Here is a 10,758-nt window from a genome sequence, read left to right on the forward strand (position 1 = left end):
ATAAACATTAATACCAGCTGGTTTAGATCTGTTGGTACTCTAAACTGTTTCTCTCCTCTTACCGTCCTTCCATCCCCATGCCTCCTGCCATACATAGTCCAGGTTCTCATCAGCTCACCAGCTCTTGCTTCATTTTTTGCAGTAGCCTCCTAACCATATTATCCTCTTCATCATCACCATAGTGATCTTCTAAAGCAAGGATCCTGTTATTCCCCTTCTTAAAAACTTTACTTTTCATCACTATGAAAAGTAATTAGTTTTCATTATTACTAATTAGTCCAAGTTACTACACAAAGTACTTCACAGTCTGGCCTCATCATACCTTTCCAGCCACTTCCTATGAATTCTACACTTTCTTTAATGGCTTACATTACAGAGTTTATTATTTCTTTAAAAATAATAAAAACTTTAAAAGAGGTGTGGAGGAAGGGTATCTAAAGATAGTACAGTGGTGGCATGGTGTTTTCAGAGTCCTAGACTCCTTTCATCTTTTTGTGACACTATGTAAGCTGAGGATGTTTTTCCTGAAGTTTTTTTTTATGGTCCAAGATGGCTGATAGAGTTCCAAACACAACATTCACTTTCTAGGTAGCAAAAAGGACAGGCAGAAAGGCAAAAGGGCACCCCTTAAAGCCAAGTCAGTTCTCTTTCAACAGCCTTCCCAGGATCCCATTTACCAATTCTGCTGGTATGTACTGGCTACATCTGGCTGCAAGGTAGTGGGAAATGTAGTCTTTGAGGTGGGTGCATTGCTCTCCTGAATTAAACTGACATGATTTACTAGGAAAGGAGAGAATGGATATTGGGGGGCACCTACCATTCTCTGTAACATATAAACATAATTTTATGATATTACATATTTTATCATCTTTTTATACTTACCATTTTATTGTGTGCATTTTACATTTTCTCCCACAACATCAATTTAATGAGCTCATAGTATTTCATTACATTAATATACCATTAATTGAACATCCAATCCCCAATCCTGTATTTTGAAACAGTTGGGCTAGTTTTAATTTTTGGCAATTATAAATAATTCTGTGATAATTTTTATAGCCAAATCTTGTAGGGCATATCCTTGAAGAAAATCCCTACAAATGAAACCACCGAATTATGGGTATATTTATTTTAAGGCTTCAAATATACATTTCCAAAATGTCTTCCAGTAAGATTTTTCCCACTAGTCTTGCTGAAAAGTGCCAAAGGTTTATTCTTTATTCCCCATTAAATAAAATACTTAAGGTACAAAAAAAGTATAAAGAATAACACAAAGTATACATTGGTTATATTTGATATTTAGTTAAACTAAGAGCAGTTTTTAAAAATTGTATTGCTCAGATTTGACTGGCTTTCTCCAAAGTAACCTGAAATGAAGAAGTCATCACATATCCATTGATACCTGGGTTGGAAAAGAAATTTAAAGATAAATAAGAGAAGATCCCCTGCCTTTACAGTCCTCCGTTCTACCAGCTGAGCTATCGAAGGAGAGCCAGATCCCCTGCCTTTAAGGAGCATTCGTTTTGAACGATGGAGTTATTAAAATAAGTTATTGAGGTGCCTTTAAGGATGTAATTATGAATGTAAATATTCTTAGATTTAATTTCTTTATTTTATTTTATAGCCATAGCTGTTGCATTTGAAAAGATAGCAAGCAGCATTCAATACTGCCTACTACACCTAAGCAGAGTAGGTCTATGGCTAGTATTTATTCTTCCTGTTTGGAGAACCAGCAGGTGTTAAAACTTAAGAGTAGTCCAGGAAGGTGTCACCAGGGCAAGGGACTTTGAACTAAAACTCATGTGACTGAATTGCTGTAAGAACTGTTTATGTTATATATAATGAATATTTGCTTTTTTTTCTCTCCCAGATTTGGTATTAGAGGAAAGAAGTTACATTTTTCAACTTCTTATGTTCCTAAAGCATCTTCCATTGCCAAATCCCCTAGCTTGTGTTCTATGGAAAAAGAGGAAGACTGTGTAATCTCTGAAGGAATAATAGAGGAATATCTGGCATTCGACCAAACAGATATGTGAGTAGTATGTCTTTTAAGCTTTTTACTCTTTGCCTATTTTATGTATTAATATCTATTTTTTCTAAAGTATACTACCAATATTACCTATAATTAGATTTATATTACTTTCCGTTACTATTTTCTGTTACTTCTCAGGTATCCAGAATTCATGTGCTTAGTTGATATAAATTCCTATTGCTTTCACATACCAGACTTCCTTGTGTAAATTTCTTCCTGCACGTCATCTGCCTCTTCCTGAGATTAACCATTTTTAAATGAGTTAAATTTTTTCTGCACATAATTTGATTTGCCTTTTGTAAATTATCACCAGGAACTCCTGGAAACACTGAAACTTTTAATAAAAGCAGAAGTGTGAACTTCATTTACATAAATCCTGTTTGAAAAAGGTATATACAGTTTATATAAAAACCTTATACTCAGCACAGACTTTATATTTAATACTTCTTTATATCTATTCTTACTGTATTCTGACAATAATCCTGTGACATAAATATTATTTGCCCCCTTTACAGGATAGGTGAGAATCAGATAGTTAAATGATTTGTCTGAGGTAAAGCTAAAACAAAAACCTCATCTGATTCTAAATCCAGCTCTCTTCACTATTCTGTGCTACCTTTCTGAAACATTAACCTCCTAAACTATTCCTTTAAGCCTTTAAAAGGTCCAGAATTGATTGTCACAGCAGCACATCTGGAAGTGAGTGAGAATTTCATTTTACGATATGAGAGTATAATTAGGTTTAGTTAGTATTGTGTCAAATGATTCCAGACTTCTCTTCTTCCCAACATATTTCCTGCAGAGCCATGCTTACTCACGTGCTCCATATGTACATCCTCGGGTCACCTAAACATAACCCAGATTTCTATACATAACACCCCTAAGCTAGCTCTCTGTTACAAGGGAATCATAATTAGGTTCTTGTAGTTTTTCAGAGACTGCCCCCGTTCCCTTTACTTCATCTGGCCTAGGTCAAATTATTTCTATTTTCTCTTCCTTTTTCCTCGAATAAGTCTTCTTCCTTGGTTTTAGCTTATAAAAATGAAGCTGATTTAACTAATTTAAAATGTGATGTAAACGGCTTATAGGTGTCATCTTAGGGCATCTCTTTCCCTTTTCCTCATAGTAAAGCCAAATAAATGTTCAGGTAATACACGGAAGATTTTTAGAAAAGCAGCATTCATTTTAGAGATACCAATGAGATATTGACTGAAAAATAACAGAGTAGTTGAACCTTTAGAATGTTCCTAATTTAAAATATTGAAGACCCAGAAATAAATCAAAATATATACAATATTTTCAGCAAATGATTTTGGTACAACATGGAAAAACCAGCAAAGAACATGAATAGTTCACATAAAAAGAAAATGAATTTTACATATATGAATTTTATCTGTCAGACTGGCAGAGAACAAAAGATAAAGTAGTTTGATAACTCCTTAAATGGGAAAACAGGCATATTCTTTCACTAGAGAATTATACTACCTCTTTAGAGAACAGTGGACAATGTCTCTCAAATTGAAATGCATATACCCTTGACTTAATAATTCTATTTATAGGAATTTATCTTACAGATAATACCTGTGTAGCTAAAGAACTACATACAAGGATATTAATTACAGTACTGACAAGAAGAGCAAAAGATTGATCGATAACTGGCTAGTTAGATATACTACAGTACATCCAAAACATCTATTTTTTAAAAGAAGCAAATTCATATGTATAGATAGGGATCCAGGGCCTAGGTACATTTGTAAATAAAAGAGTAAGGTGCAGTACAGTGTATAATGTACCTATTTCTCTGGACTTATATATAATGTTTACTTCTAGGAATGGGCACTAGGGGACAGAGACGTAGGAGACTTATTTTTCACTACATACATACATACATACATACATACATTTCATTCTGTATAATTTGAATTTTTTCATCATATTAATGTGTTATCTCCTCTAAAAAGAAAAAGAAAAACACAATTACTACTAATCAATCATCCTCCCCACATAATGCCAGGCCAGCTCTTCCTTGGGAAGGGAGCAGCAAAGAGTCTTTTTGGCTGCCCTGCATAAAACTCTTAGCATCCTTCTTTCCTGCCTAGTTTCCTATTTAGTTCTTGAGACCTCTGCTGCCCTAGAGGTAACTGTCATGGTAGAGGCTGGGAGATATTTCTCCCTATTGCAAGCCAATGCCACTATTTATTTTGTCTTAGTTTATAATACATCCATCATATGCAAACACGTCTATTAGCTAGTTTTTCTCCCTCAGAATTCTGGGGCTATTGGCACTCCCTGCCAGAAGAAAGATAGACTTTGCTAACTAGGAGTTTGTGGGCTACAGATACATGGTCTCCCGAGGAGCCTCAGAGTAGCTTCCTGTGCTGTTGGGCACCCCTCCTTTTCCTTTCTAGCCAATCACTAGTAAAAGTTTGGATTAGTAAAAGTATTTTAATAATCTATGTGGACTGTTTCCCTAGTGAACCATTACCTTAAATTATGATGTAGCATAATCAGTTACATCCACTGTAATTGCTTATTACATCCACTGTAATTGCTTATTACATCAGTTACATCATTAAACGTGCCACATTAATATTAACCTAAATATTATTCGGATATAACAAAAAATGTTGCTTCATGCTGGATTGTCATAGCTGTTGCTCAGATGACAATGTTCATCTGAGTAAGGTAGAAAATTACAGCGATTATCTGTCTTCTTTTCCTTGTTCTATTTTTTAGCATATCCTTTGGGAGGGTATTGGGGTGGGGTGAGGTTACAAAGGGAAATGCAGGGTCTCCTCTGTTGAAATCTCCCTTAGTTCACAAGGCCGCTTAATACATGTGCTACATATACAGGGCAGGGAGATTGGGGGTGGAGCACAAATCACACTCCTAAGAAGCATAAAGGACAGTGGTGAACATTCAGTGAAGAATAACCATGAGAAAACAGATTCTCAAATATAGTGGACAATTTGGTGATGGATAGAGGGGAGGAGGTTGAGAGGTTGGGAGAATGGGGTGAAGGGTTAAAGAAGTACAAATTAGTAGTTGATAATTGGTCACGGGGATGGGGAACATGGCATAGGGAATGCAATTAGCATTAATATGATGGCTAAGTAGAGGGCCAGGGGAGAGAGGGAGCAATTGGGGGGATCGTTTTATGAACAATATAGCTGTCTAACCAAAATACTGTATACTTGAAAATAATATAAAAAAAAATAATAATAACTACGAGGTCTTTCCATCTTCCTGTTACAGGGAAGAGGAGTTTCATGGAAAGAAATCAGGAGCAACTACAGAGAAACAGAAATTAGGGTACCCTCCCATTGCTCCATTTTACTGCATGAAAGAGGATGTCCTTGCTTATGTGTTCGATGATGTGTGGAGCAAGGTCCTGAGCTGTATGGAGCATCTGACACGTAGTCACTGGGAAGGATTTGCTTCTGGTAAGGATCTTTTTGAAAACAATGTAAAAAAATAATTTAGGATTTCCAAACCCTACCCAGTCTATTAGATTACATGCTTCATTAGTACAAAAGACTCATATTTATATTTCCCACAGAAACTAAGAGATATTTAGAAAATATTTGAGATTGAGTGAATGAGTAACAAGACCTAGTCTATAATGACTAGACAGAGATTGTGCTGCTTCTTTGAATACAATTTTTTGTGAGAAAAAAGCCTGTGCAAGTGGCAAATATAGTTTTAAATGTTTATTGAATAATTGATAAACAATAAACCATACATAAAGTATATAGTTTGATAAGGTGACCTATGTATATGCCCATGAAACAACCAATACAATGAACATATCCATCACCCCCAAAATGACCTTTGTAATTCCTCCCTCCTACCCCTGCCTGACCCACCATCCCCAAGCGACAACTAATCTGCTTTCTGTCACTATAGATTATTTTTTTATTTTGTAGTATTTCATACAAATGGAACATATGGTATTTATTCTTTTTATCAGCTTCTTTCACTCAGCATGATCATTTTGAGATTTATCCATGTTCTTGTGTATATCAATAATTGATTCCTTTTGATTGCTGAGTAGTATTCCATTGTTCCATAATTTATCCATTTATCTGTTGATGGACATTTGGATTGTTTTCAGTTTTGAACTATTACATGTAAAGATGTTATGAACACTAGTGTACAAGAATTTTTTGGACATACATTTCCTTTTCTCCTGGGTAAATTTCTAGGAGAAGAATGTCTGGATTATATGGTTGAATGTATATTTCACTTTTAAAGAATTGTTTGTATTAGTTTTCTATGTGCTACAAAAATTATCACAAACTCAGCAACTTCAAACAACACACATTTATTATTTCAAAGATCTGTGGGTCAGAAGTCCAGGAACTGCTTAGCTAGTCAAAAGGCTGCAGTCAAGGTGTTGGTTAGGGCTGGGTTCTCATGTAGAAGCTCAACTAGGAAAGGATCCACTTCCCTTTCTGTGTTCCTGGAAGCATCCAGTTTTTTGTAGCTGTAATAGTCATGTCAGCTTTCTTTTTCAAAACCAGCAAGAAAAACTGAGTCTGCTAGCAAGACAGAAGCTTATATAACATAACATAATCATGGCAGTGACATCCAATCAATTTTACCATCACCTCTTGGTCTGAAAATATTCACAGGTCCTGCCCACAAAGGGGGGGATTACACAAAGGTGTGAAGGTAAGAATCAGAGGAGAGCCACCTTAGCTTGTCCACTACAGTCCTCCCCTGAACCCCAATCATTCTTGTACTCCCACATGCAAAATACATTCAACTCCCAAGGTTTCCAGGAGACTATCCTATTATCGCCATTGCCTCAGAAGTCCAAAATCTTATCTAAATCAGGTCCTTGTATGAATGAAGTTATTGGATGTAATACAGTAAGTACAGTTACTGGGGCACAATTCTTTTCCATCTATAAACTTGTGAAACTAAAGGTTATATACACAGGTATATAAACATCTAATCCAGCCATTCCACTCCTAGAGACAAATTATGTGACCCCACACCCAACATACAACAGTGAGCCAGGGAAAAGATAACAGTCATAGACATTCCAGTTAAAAAGATGGGGGGGGGGGGATGGAAGGTAAAAAGGGTCCATGTCAATTCTGAAATCCTGCCAGGAAAATACTGGGAATTCCTTCATTAAGTTTCCAGGCCTGGAAATAATCCTCTCAGCTATCTGCTCCACCCTCTGGTTTCACCCTTTGAGTCAGCCTTCCTTTTTCACAAAAGTTAGAACATGTTTGCAGCTAAGTGGTTTTATCAGGCTGCTTCCTGCCAGTATAATTTAGGGAAGGGGAGTCTGATAGCCTTTTTTCATGTAAATCTTTTGCCATCTAGAGAGACTGAAAATTTCCAAAATCATCAAATTCTGGTTTCTTTATGTTTAATAGTTTTCCTTAAATTTATCTTTCTCATCTCATGTTTTATCATAAGCAGCAAGGAAAAAATCAGGCCTCATCTTCAACACTTGATTGGAAATCTCCTTAGCTATATCACCAGGATCATCACTAGAAAGTTCTAGTGATGACCACAGGAGACCATTTCACTAACCTTTCTGCCGCCAAATAACAAGCGTCTCCCTTCTTCTGCTTTCTAATAAAAGGTTCCTCATTTCCTTCTGAGCCTTCCCCTACACAGTCCTCCAAATCTAGATTTCTACTAAGTCTGTTCAAGGCAATTTATGCTTTCTTTATCTTGCTTCTCAAAATTCTTCCAGCCTCTATCAATGAACAATTGAAAATGAAATTAAGAAAATAATTCACTTATAACATCAAAAAGAAAATACTTAGGAATAAACTTAATCAAGGAAGTGCAAGACTTGAACACTGCAAACTACAAAACATTATTAAAAGAAATTAGAGAAGACCTAAAAGAATGGAGACATCTGTGTTGTAGATTGAAAGACTTAATATTGTTAAGATGGCAATATTCCCCAAACAGATCTACGTGTTTAGTGCAATCCTTATGAAAATTCCAACTGCCTTTTTTGCAGAAATGGACAAGCTGATCATGAAATTCATATGGAAATGCAATGTACCCTGACTATCCAAAACAATTTGAAAAAGAACAGAGTTGGAGGATTCATACTTCCTGATTTTAAAACTTAATACAGTGCTACAGTAAACAAAACAGTGTGGTGCTAGCATAGGACAAACATGTAGATCAATGTAATACAATCAAAAGTCCAGAAATAAATCCACACATCTATTACCAATTGATTTTCAACAAAGGTGCCAAGACCATTCAATAAATGGTGCAGGAATAACTAGATAGTAACATGCAAAAGAATGAAGTTGGAACCTTACTTGACACCATCTACAAAATAGCAACTCAAAATAGAAAAAAGACACACATTTAAGAACTAAAACTATAAAACTCTTAAAAAATTGGAATATATCTTCATTAGCTTGTGTCTTGATGTAATTTTCTTCATGTTACTTCTACTTGGAGTTTGTGAAGCTATTTGGGTCTGAGGGTTTATTGTTTTGTTTGACAGTGGACTCAGATATGACACCAAATCTACTAACTACAAAAGAAAAAATAGATAAAGTGGACTTTATCAAAATAACAAACTTTGGAAGGTAGCTTGGAGAAACATGGCAGAGTGAGAGATGTCCCCTTGAAACAACAATAAGCTGAACATCTAAAACTCAACAAATCTGAGCATGGGATCTGCACATAAGAGCTACCACAGGTCAGAACCCCGGGTGTCGGGCAGTGGACTGGGAGAAATAAAGACATTGCCTCTCAGAGCCGCTGGAGTTCCCTGTAGGAGGAGGGAGAGGGGAGAAGGTGCAGCGACTTCCCTGAGCAACCCTGCCTGGGAGAGTTGTGAGCTCCACACGGCGGACAGGAGGGCCCAGTCATCAGGGCAGAAAGCAGAGAAGCCAGATGATAGAGAAACAACATTTGATTTTTACTAGCCGCGGTTGTAAAACCGAGGCTGAGCTGCAGCCCCCATCCCTCAACTCAGAGGGCCCATCTCCCCATAACCTCCAAGACCGAACACTGACAGGGACTGAGGCTGATCAGGGGTAACAAGCATGATTAAATATCTACGAGAAAATAAAAAGGCATTAATAAGGCTTTATATAAAGCAGGGATCCAAGAGGCTTAGACGCCACCTACTGGAAACCAAAAGAAAAGCTCCTACTTTGCAAAAGGCTAATGAGAGGCCGTTATATAATAAATCTTTCTGGAAAAAAAAGCAGAATATACTTCCATTAATGCCCAGGCAGAGAAATAAATAGTCCATTAAACACCATGAACAACCAAGGTGACAAGGCATGTCAGAAAGAAAGAGAAAAATCTCCAGAAAATAAGCTTACAGACATAGAAATATGCGACTTAAATGACAGAGAATTCAGGATGATACTTCTGAAAAAACTCAGTGAAATCCAAAATGAGTCATATCAAGAATTTCAGGAATTGAAAAAACAACTAGATGAGCAGAATGAGTTCTTTAGCAAGGAGATTGAACCTTCAAAAAGAACAGAAAAGAACTTCTGGAGATTAAAAAAAAAAAACACTGCAAGAGTTGAAAAATGAAATAGGAAGCTTGGGAAATAGAGTGGGTCAAATGGAGAAATGGATTAGTGATATCGAAGACACATCTAGAAATAAATCAGAAGGAAGAAGAGAGAAACCAAAGAATGAAAAATAATGAAAGAAATACAAGAACTAGCTGATACCATCAGGAGAGGAAATATAAAAATAATGTGAGTTCTCAAAAGAGAGAAAAAGGAGCAGGGATTAGAAAGCATTTTCAGACAAATAATTGACAAGAATTTCCCAAATCTAAGGAATGAGCTGGAGCTTCGAATACGAGAAGTCAATAGAATACCCAATTGGGCCTTCACCAAGGCACATTGTATTAAAATTATCAAAAATCAATGACAGAGATCTCAGGGCAGCCAGGGAAAAGAAGATGGTAGGTAACCTGTAAAGGAAAACCCATTAGATTATCGTCGGACTTCTCAGCACAAACCTTATAAACCTTATAAGAAAGGAGTGGAATCAAATATTCAAACTGTTAAGTGAAAAGAACTACCGGCCATGAGTAATTTATCAAGCCAAGCTCTCCTTTAGATATGAAGGTAAACTAAAGACCTTTACAGACATAAAAATTGAGAGAATTCTCCACTACGAGGCCTGCACTACAGGAAATACTGAAAGGGGTCAGCTCACCTATAACAAAATGACAAAAAAAAAGAAATACATAATTAGGAGTAAGGTGACTATCAGGCAAATAGAAGCAAAGGATGCAACCCATACTAAGAACAGGGCATTATAAGCTTAAACAATAAGAAGAGATTTGCTATAGCAAGATAGTAATGAACATTTAGCACACATAAGGACAAACTGAGACAACAATGACTGAAAAGGGGAGGATTCAAAGATCCAAATTCACAAAGGGGAATGGAGATAAGGCACACATAGAAGAAAATGCATGACTGTATATATATAACTGTCCTTTATATATTCGTAATTGTAACCACACACCAAAGATTCAGAACCGAAGTATATAACATAAAAGAAGAAGGACCAGAGGGAAAACCCACAAAAGCCAACCAAAATAAAGAAAACAGAAACACAAGGACAAGGAAACTATGGAAACATCAAGCTACCAGAAAGCAAAAGATAAAATGGCTATAAGAAGACCTCATATTTCAATAATCACCCTAAATGTAAATAGACTGAACTCACCAATTAAAAAGCACACA

At 36.2% G+C, this 10,758-nt stretch overlaps 1 protein-coding gene across 4 annotated transcripts in view; it reads left to right on the top strand.

Moving 5' to 3' along the window:
- Positions 1-10,758, top strand: part of FAM149B1 (family with sequence similarity 149 member B1) — a 58,081-nt gene that overhangs the window by 30,639 nt on the left and 16,684 nt on the right. For all 4 annotated transcript variants that reach the window (XR_002779193.1, XM_023527893.1, XM_023527895.1 and 1 more), the window contains exons 6-7: positions 1,871-2,032; positions 5,288-5,475. Coding sequence is in view for 3 of the 4 variants with exons in the window: in XM_023527893.1 (XP_023383661.1) it covers positions 1,871-2,032; positions 5,288-5,475 (350 nt within the window). In the remaining variant the exon portion in view is untranslated. The remainder of the gene's footprint in view (positions 1-1,870; positions 2,033-5,287; positions 5,476-10,758) is intronic.

This window comes from Pteropus vampyrus, unplaced genomic scaffold, assembly GCF_000151845.1.
Source record: "Pteropus vampyrus isolate Shadow unplaced genomic scaffold, Pvam_2.0 Scaffold20, whole genome shotgun sequence".
Lineage (NCBI taxonomy): Eukaryota > Metazoa > Chordata > Mammalia > Chiroptera > Pteropodidae > Pteropus > Pteropus vampyrus.